Source organism: Ochotona curzoniae, unplaced genomic scaffold (assembly GCF_017591425.1).
Source record: "Ochotona curzoniae isolate NIBS_2020 unplaced genomic scaffold, NIBS_Ocur_1.0 contig_883, whole genome shotgun sequence".
In the NCBI taxonomy this organism is placed as follows: domain Eukaryota; kingdom Metazoa; phylum Chordata; class Mammalia; order Lagomorpha; family Ochotonidae; genus Ochotona; species Ochotona curzoniae.
This window is the reverse complement of record NW_024466599.1, coordinates 35626265-35644824: the sequence shown is the minus strand read 5'-3', so window position 1 is coordinate 35644824 and position 18560 is coordinate 35626265. Positions and strand designations below refer to the sequence as shown.

The following is an 18560-nucleotide window of genomic DNA, read 5'->3' as shown; positions in this document are numbered from 1 at the left end:
TGAACAGCACGGCCAAGGGACTTTGTCCCGGAGTTGGGCTGAGGCTGAGAGTTGAGGGATCCTGCAGGAGAGGCTGGGTCCTTGCTTCGTTGCTACTGCAAGCTCCTTCAATTGATTTTTTTTTTTTTTTGCTATTACCATTCCCGTTTCACAGGTGAGGATGCTAGGGTCCTGGGAGGTTTCAGAGCTTGCCCAAGGTTGTGTGGCTCCTGTGTGGTGGGGCCTGAGCCCAGATGCTCGTAGCCAGCTGCCTGTGTGCAGGGGTCCCTGAGGGTGGCCTTGCCACAGCCTCCTCCAGACCTCTGCAGAGCCACATTCCTTAGGGACAGGAGGATGCAGGTGGTGCTTAAGAGCCTGAGTACTGATCTGCCACCTTCTTCTGTCTCTTCCAGGCCTCACTGGTCCTGCAGGTGTCCTACACGCCGCTCCCTGGAGCAGTACCCCTGTTCCCACCCACCACGCCTCTGGAGCCCTCTCCAACCCTGCTGGATTCGGATGCACTGGCTGGTGAGGGGCCCACTGCTGGCCAGGCAGCCAGGGATAGGGTGCTGCCTCTCTCTTAAGGGTCCCGGGGGATAGTGAGGATCCCCCACCCAGCTGCCTGGGGAAGGGGCAGTGCTTGGGGATAGGGGTGGGTGGCACTGTGCATTGCCCAGCTCCCAGATGGGTGTGCAGTACAGGGTCTACCCCAGGCCACAGCAAAGCCCTCATCCTAGAGCCCATTGTTTCCTAGCCCTAGCTCCCAGCAAGACCTCAATGCTGGCCTGGGTAAAAAAAAGAGAGAGGCTTTCTGAGTGAGAGAAAGCGCCGGGTTGAAGTTAGAGGGTGGAGTTCCTGTCTTAGCTGACAAAGAGGAACAGCTATGTGACTTTGGGCCAGTCACTCTCCCTCTCTGGGCTGATGGATAACCCACATTACCTGTGAAGTGGGCAGATTGGTTAGCTGAGTCCTGTGTGTGCCTCAGCTCTTTTCCTTCACCTCTGCCAGGCCTTGCCTAACAAGGACCCATTCAGAGGTGGTTGGCTTGCCAATGGTGGCATCTGGGGAGGGACACAGGATGCCACACAGATGGGAGAGATCTGGGAGCTTTCTGCACGATCAAGGTGGCCACACACAAGCCCAGAGCAAGTCCTGGGGCCCTAGCGCCGTCTAGGGCTCGATGGCCACAGAGGTGGAGAGGACCGTCTTGGGGCTCAGCACTGTCCTAGCTGGGAGATGGGAGACAGCTCTGAACCCTGGGAACCTGCCTGGCCCCAGGCTGCACCAGAGCTGGAGTCGCCTTGGGGAGGCAGAAGGCGCTGATCTCTGGGTCTGAGGGTGAGGAGGGCAGAGCGCCCCCAGATGCTCTGAGAACACACAGAGGTCCAATCAGAGTGGGGTCTCCCCGTCTGCCTGGAAGGTGGCGAGATCTGGCAGCCCTGTCTGAGCCCGGCTCCCAGCTGCCCCAGGTGGCAGGAGCAGGGATGGGTTCAGCATCCCCTGGCTGGCACTCTCACTGCTGTTCTTCCCATCCCTCCTGGGGCTGTGCCCTAACCACATGCCAGGTGGGGGACAGAGCCGGGCCGAGACTTGGTCCCTGCTCAGTGACAGCACGGTGGACACGAGATACTCTGGAAAGAAGTGGCTGCCCCCCACGGGTGAGACACGGGCCAGGGAGGTCCTCACCCCGCCTCTTGCCACCTATAACTGTCTTCCTTGCTGTAATCACCCACTCACTGGAGTAGGACAAGGAGGCCAGAGGGCTCATCCTGCAGGATGCGGGGACCAGGGTGGGCTGGGGCCATTCTCTCATCTTCCTGTTCACTAACTGGCCTGACTGCCATTGAGATTCACCATCTGTAAGCTCCTCCTCGCTCTGCCTCATCCATCCCAGCTCTAAGTAGGGAAGGGTGGGGACAAGGCAAGTGGGGCCCAAGCCTTGGGGAGCCCAGGCCACTGGGTTGCTGCATCCCTACTGGCAGGGCTGGTCCCCTTCCAGCCCCCCAGCACTCACTAGGGTCTTGTCCTTCCAGATACAGGAGGAGAGGAGGAACCGGAGGACCAGGGACTCACAGGGGATGAGGCAGAGCCATTCCTAGATACCAGTGGTGTGCCAGGTCCGGGGGCTCCCTCCACCCCAAAGAAGCCACCATCTCATCCTCCCCACTATCATCCTGGGAGTAAGAGAGCCAGGAGCACACCTGCACCCAGAAAGCTGCAGTTGGACAAACCGCAGGACTTCCAGGTGATCTGCCCACCATGGGGGAAAATGTGCCCCAGACCCCAATGGTCCTGCAAGGTGGGGGGACCCTGGTAGCCCTGACCGGGAATTGGAGGTTTGCCTGCTCTGCCTGAAAGGTGTAGCCCGCATCCAGCCCGACCTCTGCCCAGTCCCCAAAAAGGAAACGGGAAAGCACTCAGGTCCCAGCAGAGGCTCTGCGTCTCCATGTGTACGTCTCTTGCTGGCCACACCAGTGTGGTCGGGTCCCTGGGGCTAGGGGAGCAATGTCAAATTTCTGGCCCCACACAGACCTGCAATGTCAGGATCTACAATTAAAAAAAAATTTCTTCAGGTTGGTGCTGTGGTATAGTCGGCTGGACTTCTGCCTGTGGTGCCATCATTCTGTGTGGGCATTGATTTGATTCCTGGCTGCTCCATTTCAAATCCAGCTCCTTGCTTATGGCCTGGGAAAGCAGCAGAGGATGGCTCAGGTCTTCAGGTTCTTGCACCCATGTGGGAGACCCAGAGGAGGTTCTTGGGCTCTTGGCTTTGGACCAGCCCTGCTCTGGCCATTGTAGCCATTTGGGGAGTGAACCAGGGGACGGAAGATCTCTTTGTCTTTTCTTCTCTCTGTATACCTCTGCCCTTCAAAAAAGAAAATAAATTTTAAAATGTATTTCCTTTTATTTATTTGAAAGTCAGAGGGACAGAGACAGACAGATCTTCCATCTGCTGGTTACCCACCCCCCTCCCCCGCACCCAAATGCTTGTAGCAGCCATGTCTGGGCCTGGCGGAAGCCAGAAGCCTGGCGCTCCATTCAGGTCCCCCATGTGACTGGCAGAGATCCAGCTGCCTGAACCATCACCTGTGCTTCCCAGACTTTGCCTTAGCAGGAGGCTGGATGGGAAGTGGAGCAGGCGGTACCCCAGCCAGTTCCCTTCCCTCCCGCCCATCCAGTCCTTATACCTTCTTTCAGCTCATGCAGCTCTTGGCTTTCAGATCAGGGTACAGGTGATTGAAGGGCGCCAGCTGCCGGGGGTGAACATCAAGCCTGTGGTCAAGGTCACAGCTGCTGGGCAGACCAAGCGGACACGGATCCACAAGGGGAACAGTCCACTCTTCAACGAGGTGGGAAACGCTGGGCACTGGGCTTAGAAGTGGGTGGGCACTCCAGCCTGGGGCTTTGAGTGTTTACACAGGACATGTATGGTGGGGTGCAACATGTTCCTGGTCCTGGGTCAGCTACCTCAGGCTCCAGCACTGGGCCTCTGCTGCTCCACATCTCTGCTGTCTAATAATGAGGGCATGCCAGGCACCTGGCCCTGGGGTGACCAGTCCTGGAGGACTTGGGTGCTGGGGGGCCCTGGCTCTCTCTAACCAGTGAGCTGAGCAAATGCTGACTGGAGCGTCTCCCTTGGCTCTGGGTCCACAGACTCTTTTCTTCAATCTGTTCGACTCTCCCGCGGAGCTGTTCAACGAGCCCATCTTTGTCACGGTAGGTCCTGCTGCAGGCTGTGTGGAAGCACATACGTGTCCATGTGCACATGTGCACGTGTGTGACTTCCTGTGCATGTCTACCAGCGTGCAGGTCAGTGTGGGCAGGTGTATGGCACCTGGCAGGTGTCGAGCCAGCCACAGTAGGCTCTGTGGGTCCTGGCTCCCCTCTGAGACCTCTGCTGGCTCATTGTCCCCAGGGGCTTCAGGTCAGGGTCCTAAAACCTCTTGGTACAGTGGCCATTATGGGTTTCATCTTGTTTTATCATTTGCTTGTGTGATGCGTGTCTCTGGCCAAGGGTTTTCTTTCTTTGTGGGCCTTGGGATGTGAAAGGCAGTGTAGTCTAGTGGTTACTGTGTGGACTCTGGAGCTGGAATGAATGGATTCTAGGCCTGCCCATGCCCCATGGGGATTGTGTGGCTGTGTGCCTGGTCCAGTGGGGCTGAACTGAGGTTCATGGGAAGGTTACACTTATCTTAGAAAATCCTGGGAGGAGGCATTACAGGTCGGCAGTGACTGGGTTGGACACTGTCCTGGCTTCTCTTGGGTTGTAAATGACTTTTCCATGCAGGTGGTGGACTCGCGTTCCCTCAGGACCGATGCACTCATCGGGGAGTTCCGGGTGAGTTCCCTTCTCTGCTGAGGTGTGGTCAGTGCTCACCTGTTCCCGTTGGCCTCCGCTCAGGGGTTGGTAGCAGGAAGGCGGCGCTCAGGACAGCCTGGGTCTTGTCCGGACCGGGCAAGCTCAGTTGCAGAAACGGCACACAGCCTCCCCACCAGCCCAGAGAGGCTGTGCTCATGGGAGTGGAAAAGGGAGAGGGGTGCAGGCTGTTGGGGCGGTCTCAGGCAGTGCCCTAAGGGGTGCAAGGACACAGAGGTGCCCCTTGGTGCACGGGGCCTTTAAGGCAGCTCGCCTCCCAATTCTGGCCATCCAGATCTGGTGGGACCTGGTGCTTGTCCCCCTGACCTCACCTTTGCTGTGGGCCAGCAGTGGAGTACCGATGTGGATGCCAAGGAGGCACAGGGCTGTGGGGAGAGGCAGGCCCACCCTGGCCTGTTCCTTTGTCTCACACGGTCCTGAACAGGCCACCTTGGAGAATCGAGAGCTGACTGCTCAGATGCTGCAGGTAAATCGCAGGAAGCAGAGGTAACTAGTTGCACAGAGTAACACGACCTGCCCAGCGGTTCACAGTTTAGTGCCTTTCTCATTGCTTTTCTCTTTTTAGAAAACAAAGGAACAGAGTGATTTTGAAACCCCAAATCCCAGCTCTGGGAAGTAGTCCCAAGCTGCCCATTTTCCTGGAGACCTTTTTTTTTTAAGGGAATGTGTTTGAGTCTGCAGTATTTTATAATGAAATCTGAATTATGGTTTGGTTTTCTAACTTTTACATTCTTGTTCTGAGAGTCCAAGGCTTAAGGTATCTATCCTGCTCAGCAGGTTAAGCTGCTGCTCAAGACATTGGCAGTCTCGGCTGCTCCTCTTCCAACCCAGCTGCCTGTTAATGGATTGGAAAAAGCAGGGGAAGGTGGCTCAAATACTTGAGCCCCTAGTACCTAGCAGAGAGACCTGGGTGGGGTTCAGAGCTCCTGGTTGTAGCCTGGCCCAGTTCTGGCCATTCTGGGCATATGGGACGGGAACCAGCAGATGGCAGAATGCTTCCTCCCTCATTCACTATAAATCTGCCTTTCAAATAAATAAACATGAAAGATACGACTTTATGCTTCAGAGCCACTTTAGGTTCACAGCAAGATGAGTGGCAAGTACAGGAAGTTATCTCCCTGCAGCCCCCTTTGCCAGCAGCACCTTGCTACTCTGTGCTTTTGCTATAGAACATGTCAGAAACCAGAAAGGATAAAACATCCCATTAGAATGAATCCGAGCTGCAGTTCAGACATAGCACCGTTGCTGTGTTCTTGGGCAGGCTGGAGCATCTCTAATCAGAGAATCTGCAATCTAAAATGTCCTGAGACCTGCAACTTGTTGAAATACCAGCTTCCTGCTTGAGAAATTCTGCATGTTAGATTTTTGGGGGTTGCGGAGGCACAGCTCGTGGCCACTTTGCACATTTCCTGCAATCTGAACAGCTCTGGTCCCAAGTGTTTGGGGTCAGTGGCCTCCCAGCTCCCAGTGGCTGTATGTGCTTTCCTGAGCGTCCTTCTGTAGCTGTGCCTGTGGACTTGAGGTCACTGTGGATGCTGTCCCTCTGCTTGCCCTCCACGTGGGTCCGGCAGTTACCTCTCCACCCTCTGTGTCAGAATGTCATGCCCAGCAGGGCTCTTGGTGGACTCACACATTGTTCTCTGCCTTCTTGACCACCTCTGTGACTTGACTCTGTGTTTCCTCTCTTTCAGATGGACGTGGGCACTGTCTACAGAGAGCCTCGTGAGTCCTCCCCCATGTCCTTGCACTTGCTCCTGGGGCCGCCTGGGGACATATGTCTGGCCCAGGGCCTCTTCTGACCCAGGAAATGGGTTAGAAGTTGGAGGTGGAGTTTGGTTCTGGAAGGCAAAGCAGGTTTTCATCCTCCACTAAAACAGGCCCTTGGGGAGATGGGCCCCTCATGTGTGTCTCAGTTGGCCCATTTAGGGGTGATTATCTAGAAGGTTCCAGCTGGAGCTTGGAGTCCCCAGAGGTAGGGATGAGCTCAGGTATTCCCCCTGCCTAAGGGAGAAGTGGCCTCAGGCTTGGCCTTTGCATCTCTCACCCACACAGATGCTCGATACACCTGCTAGTCCCCGGCTTTGCTCTGTCCACGCCCACTGGATGAGTTTCTTTTCTCACTCGGGGCTCCTAAGTGGGACTAAAGGCTTAAGGTCACCATGGAAACTGTCTCTTTTAGGACATGCGTATGTCAGAAAGTGGCTGTTGCTTTCCGACCCTGATGACTTCTCTGTGGGTGCCAAGGGCTACCTGAAAGCCAGTGTGTGTGTGCTGGGTCCAGGGGATGAAGCACCCGTGAGTACCTTGCTCCCAGTGCCCTGCATGGTGTCTGTGTTGGGGACACCCAGCTAAAACCCCAAACACAGCGTTGTTCTACTGAAGAACCCCTGAGAGTTAGGTGGAGAGTGTGCAGGAAAGTACGTGGAGAGAGCTTTCCCTGCACCTTACTGCATATCCACCCAGAAAGAGTCCACATGATTTTTTCTGTTTTGCCAAAGCAACACGGTTCTCTGTCCATGGCCTTGCCCCCTGAATTGGTTGGGCAAGATTACTTCATGTTCTCCGTCCATGTCAGCAAGGGAAGATGTAAGCTGGAGGTGGGTGGAGGAGGTGCTCTAAGAAAGGGAAGGAGCCACGTTCTCTTTGCTTCATAGATGGACAAAAAAGACCCCTCCGACGATAGGGAGGACATTGAAGGCAACCTGCTCAGGCCCACAGGGGTGGCCCTGCGAGGAGCCCACTTCTGCCTGAAGCTCTTCCGGGCTGAGGACCTGCCGCAGAGTGAGTGGGTGGGCAATGGGCTGTGGCCTGGGGTCCTTTCTCAGTTCTCCTTTCTCTTCTCTGCATCCACCCATGTGTTCCTTGACTGTTGGAGGCCATGGCTGGCCAGCTCTGTCTTCCCTCTGCAGCCTGGGCATGTTCCAAAGCCTTTCTGGATGCCTCCTGCTCTTACTAGTAGAAAGTCATCAGAATTCAGTGGAAAGTCATCCACACTAGCAGAGTCACAAGGATCCTTTGGCTGCTCTGTGGATCTGTGTTCCTGGCTCTCCGTGGGGCAGCAGCACCTGGGGGTTGCTCAGCTCGCAGGGCTGATCACACTGCTATTTCTTCCTGTTGTGGGCATGCCCTCCTCGGGGGCAGAGGTCCAGCCTTGAACCCACTGCAGTGCCTTCCGGAAGGGCTGTGGGCAGAGTGCAGGGGTTAAGCGGCATGCATGCTAGGCCTTGGCGGGAGGGAAGCCACATGGGGGCACGGTTGGGGTTGGGAGGTGGCCTGGCAGGTGGGCAGGTGATGACTGGCACATTCTTCTCCCCAGTGGATGATGCTGTGTTGGACAATGTGAAGCAGATCTTTGGCTTTGACAGCAACAAGAAGAACTTGGTGGATCCGTTCGTGGAGGTCAGCTTTGCAGGGAAAATGGTAAGGATCGCACGGATGGCAGGGCCTCCCCAGGGACAGGTGTCTGCTCCAGCCCTGCTCCACTTAGCCTGGTGTCCCCACATGCACGCCTCCATCTGTGGGCTCGCTCTGATGGCCTTGGTCACCTCCTGGCTTTGACTGTCACCCCTCTGTGGAGGACTTCTGTAGCTCACCTTAACCTTGACCCCCTCCTGTCAGTCCCAGCCCTCTGACAGCTGCACTTGCTGCCTGCACTTACCCCCTGAGGAGGTCATCTTTGCTCCCTGCCCTGCTCCCGCCCACCCCCGCCAGCAAATGGCCTCTGTCTTCAGCAGGAGCCCTTGCTAAAGACAGGCACCTCTTCCGTATCAGACTGCCACCTCACTCTTGAGCTCAAACATGTCTTCAAGGCCCATCTTTCCCTCTGACCTGAGAGCTGCTGTCCTTTTCCTAGGAACACCACACTCTCCCCCTTCCCCCAGCCTCTGTCTTCTCATGCTGGACACCACATTTTTGAAGAGTTCTGACTATGTGTGCAAGTTCTAGACTTGTCTGGGTATTTTCTTCTGGTGGTGGTTGGCTCCTTACTCTGACTTCAGTATTCAGCCCCAGAATTCAGGGCTAAAGTCTCCATTAGGTTGGGGCTGGCATTGTGGCATGGTGGGTTTCATAGCTGTCTGTAACACCGGCATCCCATAGCAGCACTAATTCGAGTCCTGGCTGCTCTGCTTCCAATTTGGCTCCCTGCTAATGCGCCTGGGAAGGCAGCGGAAGGTGGCTCAAGTGCTTGGGTCATGCTGTCCATGTGGGCGTCCCGGATGGAGATCTAGGCTCCTGGTTTCAGCCTGACCCAGCTCTTGCTGTTGCAGCCATTTGGGGAGTCAGCCAGTAGACTGAAGATATTTCTTTCTCTTCTCTCTCTATAACAACCTTGTCATTCAGATAAATAAGCGGATATATTTTTACAAAGACACATCACAGGCGATTCTGCATATAGCGTTTTGAATCTGACAGGAAACCCTGAGAGCAGGCTGTCCTTCACTGGCAAGGATCTTCTGCTCAGCTGGCGAAGGCAGTGGCCTCAGGTCTCGCCCTTGGGCATGGCTGCCCCTTTGCAGTGAGCAGGAAACCTGTGGGTGACAGCCTGGCACGGTAGAGCTACCTGTTTCTCAGCAACTTTGTTGGAAGAAGGCGTTTACTTGGAGATGCGCAATGGTGACTTTGCTCACCACCCTCCCTTCCCTATTAGGAGAACTTGGCTTCCCCTCTGAGTGTGTTCCTCTGGACCTCACTGTCTGTGAATGCAGTGCTCAGGACTGGCCACTATTGTGCTGGACGTGGGGCTTGTTCTGTAGCTGGCTCCCAGAGGCTCTTCTCACCGGCTCCTCCATCCCGCGCACGGAGTCGGGAGAAGCAGGTGTGGGGATGTTTCATCTCAATCATGTCAGATCCTTACAGATCCTTACCTAAGTGCACTCTAGGCTGCGGTCCGGTCATTGCCCTGTTCCTGGCTGTGGGGAGGGCTGCACCGGAGTATGGGGCTGGGCACTTTGTGCTGCCAGGGTCAGATGGGGAAGCCATGTCCAGAAGTTGATTTTGTTTCTCCCTCTTCACATGCAAGGTGTTCTGATGGTGCTCCAACTTGCGTCACCTTCACTGCTTGCCTTGGTGGGAAGTCTCGGGGCCCTGGAGGGTGCTGCTAGCCAGCGCTGCTGGAAGGGAGGATCCTGAAAGGCAAAGGACTAAATATAGCTGATTAGCAGCCAACTTCAAGCCCCACTTGCTAGTGGTCCCCTCGACCAGGCAGTTGGGGAAGTGGGAGAATGACTGGTGGTGAAGGGGTAGCTAAGCCATCCTCTTGACAGCTTTACCCTGTTCAGCCATGTGTGGTGATCCCTGGGGCCTGCCGGACTTTTCTGTCCTGAGCCACCATCTTGTAATGTGTTTGGCCCTCTGAGGTGCTCTGCCTCCTGACACCTCCTGCCTTTGCCCACTGCATCCTCATTTAAAGCCCAAGGTTTTCAGCTCTGTGCATCCACCCCAGCCTGATCACCTGTCATTCTTACGATGGACACTTGGTGGTGATGTTGCCCAAGATGTGAGCCATAATGTGGCCAAGTTACTAAGGGGCGAGGTGATTGTGTGTGTGTGTGTGTGTGTGTGTGTGTGTGTGTGCACATCTGCACAGATTTCTTCAAGGTACAGGACAGGGGAAAAAAATGGGAAGTTCTTTTGTACAACAGGGCAGGAAGTTTGCAAACTTCTTTTCAGAGTGCTGGAATAAGACCCATGAACTGTAACAAGTTATTTTGAAAAACCAAAAAAGAGGAAAAAATAAACTTACTGTATTTCTGTGCCCCATGGTACCTCAAATGAACACTGTTAAATTAGCATTTTGGTGTATTTACTTCAAGTATGTCTTCTCTGTAACATTTCCCTGTCTCTCTTCTCCCCATCCCCTGGGGGAAAAAAAGATTCAGAATACAGTTAATCTTCACTGCCCACAGAATCTGTATTTGGAATTTCCCCGCTTGCTGAGAGTGCGGTGTGATTTGCACATTGGCGCTTGAGTTGTTTTTGTGGCCGTTGGTGAGTGTGTGCAGAGCGGGTACCTGGCGAGGCTGACCAAGAGAGAGACCTGTGCAGCCTCGGTTCTTGTGATCTGGTAAATAAACCTCTCTCTGCGCGTCTATGGCATCACTTCCCTAGTGTCTGTGCCATTTGCTGCTGTTTCCTGCATTACCACGGGTCCCACACATGGTACTGAAGTGTCTGCTGTTCCTACGTGCACAGGGAGATCAGCTGTGTCCATGGGTTGGGTTCCAGCAAGAGGTGGTGCTGACGGCAGAGCCACACGAGTGAACCACAACATACATGCAATAAGGCGTCCTTCCACAGAAGCAGTAGCTTAAGGTCACATGTTGATCTGTTGGCAAAAGTGCTGTGACACAGGCTGGCAGGAACTCAGCCCTGCTTTCTGCAGGGGTAGTGCTTGATATCACTGAATCAGCATTCACAGTAACCTTACAGATTATACCCACTATGAAAGGGAAACCGACCCTCTCTGCAGCTTGGCAAGTGTCTTCTTTACTTAATATTAGGTTATTTAAAAACCACTGGGTCTGACGTGGCAGCCTAGTGGCTCAAATCCTTGCCTTACATGCGCCCGGATCCCATATTGCCGCCGATTCATGTCCAGGTTGCCCCGCTTCCCATCCAGCTCCCTGCTTGTGGCCTGGGAAAGCAGTCAAGGACAGCACAAAGCCTTGGGTCCCTGCACCCATGTGGGAGACCCAGAGGAGGTTCCAGACTCCTGGCTTCAGATCTGCTCAGCTCGAGCCGTTGTGGCCACTTGGAGAGTGAACCAGCAGACAGAATATCTTTTTGTCCTCTGTAAATATAAATTTCCAAAAGAAAAAATTGTAAAAAACCCCACTAATTCTGAATTAAAATAAAATACTTGCACATTTGTCAGGGGTCTAGCAGAACATTGTAAAACATAACCACAGCATACACCAACTCCCCCAGGCAGCCAGACTTTCTGTTTATCTTCTATGTTTAGAGCCTGCCAGCTCCTCTGTTCCAGTTTAATGTACAGAAACTAATGTATCATTATGGGCCATAGTTGCCCTACCGTGACATTGAATACCAGAATGTACAAATACATAACCTCTTATCTTCTGCGTGTGGTGCGTGCGTAGCTTCCATGTAGGAGGAAGCGCCTGAGATTGAAGTCCAGGGCATTTCACTTAATGCACTCAACTCTAGTTCCATCTATTTTGTCAGGAATTCATTCTTTTTTGTAGTTTGAATGACGTTCCATTGTCTGTTCGCACTACCTGTTCACTGATGGATGTGTAAATTGATCCTGTATCTTGGACTTGGGAAATAGGGCTGCAATGCGTGTAAGGAGCTTGTCTCTTTCCTATCCAGCAGGGCGTAGCTGGGCCATATGATGGTATGTCTGTTTTTAGGGTTTTTGAAAAATATTTATTTATCATTTTATTTGAAAAGCAGAGATCTTCCATCTGCTGGCTCATCCCTCAGATGCTTAAAGTAGGAGCTAGGGCTGGGCCACGTCGAAGCTGGGAGCTAGGTTTCTTCCTTGTGGTTGGCAGGGACCCAAGTACTTGAGCCGTCCCCTGCTGCCTGCCAGGGTGTGCGTTCAGCAGGAAGCTGGACTGGAAGTGGAGGAACACACTGGCATGAGGTGTGGGCCTCGTAGCTGCTATGCAAACACCTTCCCTTGCTCCTGGTGTTTTGAGGAACCTCTATTCTCCACAAAGGCTGTACTTAACATGCCTACAAAAACGTATAAAGATTCTCTTTCTCCTTATTCTAGCCAACCTTTTTTTTTTTTCCTTTCTGAATGAGATGATACTTCATCGTGGTTTTGATTTACATTTCTCTGTTGGCTAATGATATTTGGCACTTTTTCATGTGTTGACCACTGGTACTTTTAAAAAAGGATTTATTTGAGAGACACAATTAGATTGTCCATCCAGTGGTTCACATGGATATAATGGCTTGGGACTGGGTCAGGTTGAAGCCAGGAGCTCCTTCCAGACCTCCAACCTGGGTGACAGGAACTCAAATACTAGAGCCACCTTCTGCTGCCTCCCAGGCCCATTTGCAAGGAGCTGGCTAGCAAGTTAACGAGCCTGGAGGTGATGCAGGGTGTGGGGTCTCCAAGTAGCAGCTTAAAACCTTGCCACGATGCCAGCTACTCACCCCCTGATTTTGTTGATCTAGGTTCCCTCTTCATCTTTCAGTCTAGCTGAAGTTCTATCTATCTTGTTCATCTTTTTAAGAAACCGACTCTTTGGTGAACCCTTGGTGTTGTCTTCATTTCTATTTAATTTAGTTCTACTCTGATTTTGACTTTGGGATTTGGTTTATTCTTCTTTTTTTTTCCCCTCCCTCCTAAGGTCCTTGAGATGCATTGTTAGGTTGTTTATTTTATGTCTTTTTTTTTTTTTGATGTGGGTTTTTATTGCTATAGTCATCTTTCTTAGTGTTGTTTTGGCTGCATCCCATACTTTTTGCTACATTGTGTTTGCATTTTATTAATTCCTAGGAACTTTGTAATTGATCCCTGTCCTCTCTCCTTTTTTTTTTTTTTAAAGATTTATTTTATTTTTATTGGAAAGGCGGATATACAGAGAGGAGAGACAGAGAGGAAGATCTTCCATCCGTTGATTCGCTCCTTAAGTGAGTGCAACGGCCGATGCTATGCTAGTTTGAAGCCAGGAGCCTCTTCAGGGTCTCCCACGCGGGTGCAGGGTCCCAAAGCTTTGGGCCGTCCTCGACTGCTTTCCCGGGCCACAGGCAGGGAGTTGGAAGGGAAGTGGAGCTGCCAAGATTAGAACATGCGCCCATATGGGATCCCGGGCGTGTAAGGCGAGGACCTTAACCACTGTGCCATTGTGCCGGGCCCCTCCCTCCTTTTTTTAAAGTGGTATTTATTTGAAAGGCAGAGTGGCTAGGGTGGAGGAGAGAGAACTTCCGATGGCTGTAGAAGCCCAGGTTGAGCCATGCTACCTTCAGGAGCCAGAAACTCCATCTACCTTTCTCTACGTGAGTGCAGGGGCCCAAATGTTTGAACCATCCTCCACTACTTTCCTCCAGGCACATTAGCAGGGAGCTGGATGGGAAGTGGAGCAGCTGGGACTCAAACTGGAGCTCCGACACAGGATGCTGGCAGATTGTATAATTTTTTCTCTGTGTTGTACTTTCTGAAACTGGCTAGAATTTCTCTGCTCATGTCTATCTGAAGTGCTATGGGTCTCCTGTCCTTGGGCATCCATGACTTTCTCCAGATGGGGAAATCTCTGCTGCCATTTCATTTAATGGATTTTTATGCTTCTTTCTTCTTTCTCTCATGAAATTCCTTGTGTCCCACAGCTCAAGGTGACTGTCTGTCTTCATTCTTTCTTATTTTGTCCCCTTTTGTCTGGGTGAACAGTTCTGTTTTCAAGCTCAGGTATTTTGTCTGATTCAGTTAGGTTTAACCTTTCAACACAAATTGTTGCCAATTATTGTGTACCTTACTTTTTCTACATATAATTGTAGCTTGGAGATTATTTCCTGTCTGTACACAGAATGATCTTTATTGTTTTTCAAAGCTGTATAGTATTCCGTTATGTGGATGGATCACAACCTGCCCAACTTCTCCTCTACTGGTGGATCCCTGGGTTGTTCCAAATTCTTGCTGGCTTGAGTCACGCTGCACTGGATAACCTCACATGTGTGTCCTTCTGGACATGTGCAGGCATTTCTGCAAGCTACGTATCTAGAGAAGCAACAGGTCCAAAGCAATGCGAGTTTTTGATTTTAACTAGTCGTGAGCGTTTGTCTTCTGGAGGAGTCAGACTATTTTTCCTACCAATGAACAGGAGCATGCCCTTTTCCAACTGCCGTCTGCAGTGGATTGTCAGACTTCAGAGAAGTGAGTCTAATGGATAAGGAATGGCGTCTCATTCGTTTTCTTAGGGTTTCTTTGGAGTGACTTTGAGCCTGCTTTTATAGGCCTCACAACCCCAGGCCTAGCAGCTATCTGTTCCAGTCTTTTCCTGATGCTCCAAGGGGTGGTTGGTCTCTCTCTACTCTTTGCTTTACTGCTACAAACACCAAATCCTGACAGCTATCCTCGGCCGCATGTCCATGCAGTTTTGGCCTGTGTTCCTCTTCTGGGGAAAAGGGGTACAGGAGTTTGCACCAGGAGTGGTAGAGACAAATTTTCTTACTCCTGGGACCTGGGATTCTTAATCTATGTCAGATGCTAAAAAACAAACAAACAAACAAAAAGATATCATGCATGTGCAAGACCCCCAGCATATACTCTGAAAGCTCTCAGCCATACTTCTGTGTAGAACCTGCAGACCCATCAGGACCTGTGGATTGGAAATGCAGCCTTCCCTGCTGTCCCTGTGTCTGGGTCCTGGAAACCCTGGCTCCTCTCCCCTACTCCAAGGGCAGAGTTGGCACAGGAGCTGCTGCCTTGGGTCTGACTTCCACTCTTGCTGTTTTGTTTTTTTCTGAGAAGTTCCATCTTTAGGACAGCACTGGGCTGAGACAATCTGTGGCTTACAGGCTTTGCATCTTGGCTGAATTTTCCTTCACTCTCAGAAGCAGGTGCATGGCCTGAATCTCTTCCATTCCCTCATATTTGCCCTCTCAGCACTTGTGGTCTGCTAAAGTGGCAGGTGATCTGAACCTCAACCTGCAGGGGCCTTTGGGAAAACCACTCAGGCCTCTTCCCCTAACCCATCGGTTACAGCAGCACTGGAAGTTGGAGCTGGGGTTGGGGAGTATCCAGGCAGAAGGCAGAAGACCTGTGGTATCTGGGCAACTCTCCCCACCCCGCCTTACCTCCCAGCTGTGGGGGAAACCTTCTGTTGGACTCTGTCTGTGCATCCACACCTGGACACACTGTTCCTGATGTACTTGGAGGCCCTGTGATCTTTCATGTCCCTGTCCTCTGTGCCACAGCTGTGCAGCAAGATCCTGGAGAAGACGGCCAACCCTCAGTGGAACCAGAGCATCACTCTGCCTGCCATGGTGAGCCCCAGCCCTGTACCACCCCACGCCACCCCACCCTATCCCAGGGTCAGGGGTGCTTGGCTTTCTAGCCTCCCACCTGCATCCCGGGCTCCTGCTGGGAGGAAGGGCTCCACTTTCTGCTCTTCCCTCTGCAGTTTCCCTCCATGTGTGAGAAAATGAGGATTCGCGTGATGGACTGGTGAGTTCCAGGGCCCCTGGACCTTCCTGGGGTTTGGCTTGCTCTGTGTGATTCTGTTCAGTCTGCCAGCAATGAGAGAAGTCTCGGGGTTAGTGGTCTTGGGGAGATGGTGTGGCCGGGTCCTGGGATAGTTGCTCACTGCCCTGCTCTAAGAGGTGGAGTCTGAGCTAAAGGCAGATAGGAAAGACATGGCCAGAGGAAACCATGGCAAATCCATCTCTGAGGCTGACAGGGGCCGGGCAGACTTCCCGGAAGTGGTGTGTCAGGTGATGGCTGGTCAGGAGGGGTGGGCTTGACAACAATTCTGTGGGGAGGGAAGGACTGGAACCAAGGGAAGGAGGTTGGAGGGAGCGGAGCTTCCAGGAGTGTGGCTGTGCCTGCCCTGGGGTTGATACAGGGGACAGAAAGGTTTCCTATGGGGGGAAATGAACCAGCTTGCTTTGGTTGGGGATGGCCCCACAGGTGTGGACCAGGTGAAGATGATGCCTTGTGAGTCTCAAGAACAGCTGGTAGCTAACCACTGGCTCAGCATTTGCTGTGTGCCAAGCCGTGTGTCCAGCAAGCACTTCTCATCTGACCCTGGGCTCAGGGGCATGACCCGCTGAGGAGGAATAGAATGGGGCAGGCTGAGTGACCAGGTGACAGCCAGAAGGCTGACCCCAAGGCAGAGTGCCTGTGCTGGTACCTGCCATCTGGGCAGGGGCGGGGAGGGTAGGGTGTGAGACATTGGGCGATTCATGCTGTGACCTTCAGGGCCCCAGGCATCCCCCAAAGCCAGCACTGTCCTTTCTCTGCCCCCAAAAAGCCTTGATCATGCGGTTCTCCTTTGGGCCCAGGGCCCATGGCACCCCCCGCCAGGGGGATAATGAGAGATGAAGGAAAAACCCCCAGACCACAGAGCCGTTAAAGTGTGTGCCAGTTCCCCAGGCCTTAAGGAAACAGCTTGTGAGAATTAGAGAGGAGGGGAGGGCCCAGCCAGGAGGGCCAGCCAGGGGCAGGATTGGGGATTGTGACCACGGCTGTGTGCTGTGAGGAAGCGGTTTGAGGATGTGTGGTGTCCTTGCTGTCCCTGTAAGGATGCAGGGAAATTGTGGTGTGATCTGTGTATGTGTGTGTGTGTGGGGGAGGGGCAGCAGGGACCCTGGCCATGCATCCCTGTGCATGAGTGTGCATGTGGGTGTGTGCGGGCGCGCTGGCCCGTGTGTCACGGGAATGCCTGGTGTGAGTCTGTGTGAGTCGTGGCAGAGGCAGGGGCATGCCACACAGTCCAAACACATGACGGCATGTGGGGGCCGCGCCTGGGGTTTGGGTTGAAGTGGTATTTTTATTGTGAGTCTATTTTCAGACTCGCTGTATTTTCCAAAAGCAACCTCAAGCCCCAAAACCCAGCTGGCCGCCAGAAAACATTGTGGGGCTGTAAGTTCCTCTGCAGAACAGCGCCTTCTTCCCAGAAGGGCAATCGCTCGTGTTACTACCTGAACCCTGGAAAGGAGATGGGGCCACGTATGCCTGCCTCTACATTATCGTCCAGTCCATCCTTCAACAATTCCTTTTTTTGCTGGAACACAGAAATCCCAAACCCAGCCCTTACCTCCATAGACACAGACTCTCCCTTCCCATCTTTTCCTCCTCTCTGATCGGGTAAGGTTAGAATTGTAATTCCTCTGCAGCTGTGGCATTTTTGTGAGGACTGGGCACGGAGGTAGGGTAGCAATGCCACCATCTATGAGGTATTTGGAGTTGATAATCTCGTTGTAAAGTATGTCAGTGTGCCAGGAAATTCTAGCTTTTTAGTGTTTTCTTCAAAAGGTGAAATTAGAGAGAGATACCTTCTATCTGCTGGTTTATTTCCCAGATGGTTGCAATAGCTTGGGCTGGGCTGGGCCAGAGCCAGGAGACAAGAGCTTCATCTGGGTCTCCCATGTGGGTTTAGGGACCCAAGTAAATGGCCATCTTCTGTTGCTTTCCCAGATGCACTAACAGGGGGCTGGATGGGAAGTGGGACAGCTAGGATTTGAACTGGCTCCCATATGGGATGCTAGTTCCTCAGGCAGAGTGTTAGTCTACTATGCTACAATAGTACCAGCTTTTCCTGTTCTTAACATTTCCTAGGACATGTGATAAAGACCTCAGTTGAAAATTTAGTCTTTTTGGCCTCTGTCCTGAAGGAAAACTTTAAAAATTATTTATTTATTTATTTATTTGAAAGTCAGAGTTAGAGGGTCAGGTGTGATGGCTCAACTGGCTAATCCTTGCTTTGCAAGTGCTGGTATCCCATATGGGCACTGATTTGTGTTTTGGCTACTCCACTTTCCATCCAGCTTCCTGCTTGTTGCTCGGGAAAGCAGTAGAGGACGGCCCAAAGCCCTGGGACTCTGCACCCACGTGGGAGACTCTGAGGAGGCTCCTGGCCCCTGGCTTTGAATCAGCTCAGTTCTGGCCATTGTAGCCATTTGAGAAGTGATTCAGTAGATGGAAGATCTTTCCCTCTTTCTTCCCTTTTCTCTGTAAATCTGTTTTTCCAATAAAAAATATATTTAAAAATTTTTTTTAAGTTTTATCTTCCATCGACTGATTCACTCCCCAGATGAATGCAATGGCCAGTGCTGAGCCAGGCCCAAACCAGGAACTTCATCTGGGTCTCCCAAGCCAAAACACTTGGGCTGTCTTTTATCATGTCATTATTTGGGAGCTGGATTGAAAGTGGAGTAGCTTGGCACGAACTGGCACCCATATGGGTTGCCAGCATCATAGCTGGTGGCTTTACTCACTACACCACAATGTGGACCCCAGGAAGGAAAACTTGAAGCTTAATCATCTCTCTGAGTCCTGAAAATAAAGAAGAAGGGAAGAGGTAGAAAGGATTAGGATTGGGGTTAAAATGAAATAAAACGCCCATCCCCATGCCCAGCTGTGTCCTTCACATATTGATCTGAGATCTCCAAGACCAAGTGCCCTGAGCCAGGGCAGAGGCCCAAGAGACCTTGAGAAGAGGGAAGGTGCATCTAAGAGCCTGCCTGAAGCAGGCCAGTCTCTTGCAGCCCAGCAAGTTGCAGCCTGCCT

The 18560-nt window shown here is 52.4% G+C and overlaps 1 protein-coding gene across 14 annotated transcripts in view; it reads left to right on the top strand.

Moving 5' to 3' along the window:
• The window catches only part of DYSF (dysferlin), a 175226-nt gene that overhangs the window by 46048 nt on the left and 110618 nt on the right, over positions 1-18560 (top strand). For 8 of the 14 annotated variants that reach the window (XM_040994027.1, XM_040994023.1, XM_040994025.1 and 5 more), the window contains exons 5-15: positions 393-507; positions 2013-2224; positions 3201-3329; positions 3634-3696; positions 4268-4318; positions 6049-6079; positions 6537-6652; positions 7012-7138; positions 7674-7777; positions 15248-15316; positions 15454-15497. In XM_040994027.1, the coding sequence (XP_040849961.1) occupies positions 393-507; positions 2013-2224; positions 3201-3329; positions 3634-3696; positions 4268-4318; positions 6049-6079; positions 6537-6652; positions 7012-7138; positions 7674-7777; positions 15248-15316; positions 15454-15497 (1061 nt within the window). Of the gene's footprint in view, positions 1-392; positions 508-1544; positions 1638-2012; positions 2225-3200; positions 3330-3633; positions 3697-4267; positions 4319-6048; positions 6080-6536; positions 6653-7011; positions 7139-7673; positions 7778-15247; positions 15317-15453; positions 15498-18560 lie in introns of all 14 variants that reach the window. The other 6 variants (XM_040994020.1, XM_040994014.1, XM_040994016.1 and 3 more) reach the window with 1 other exon arrangement.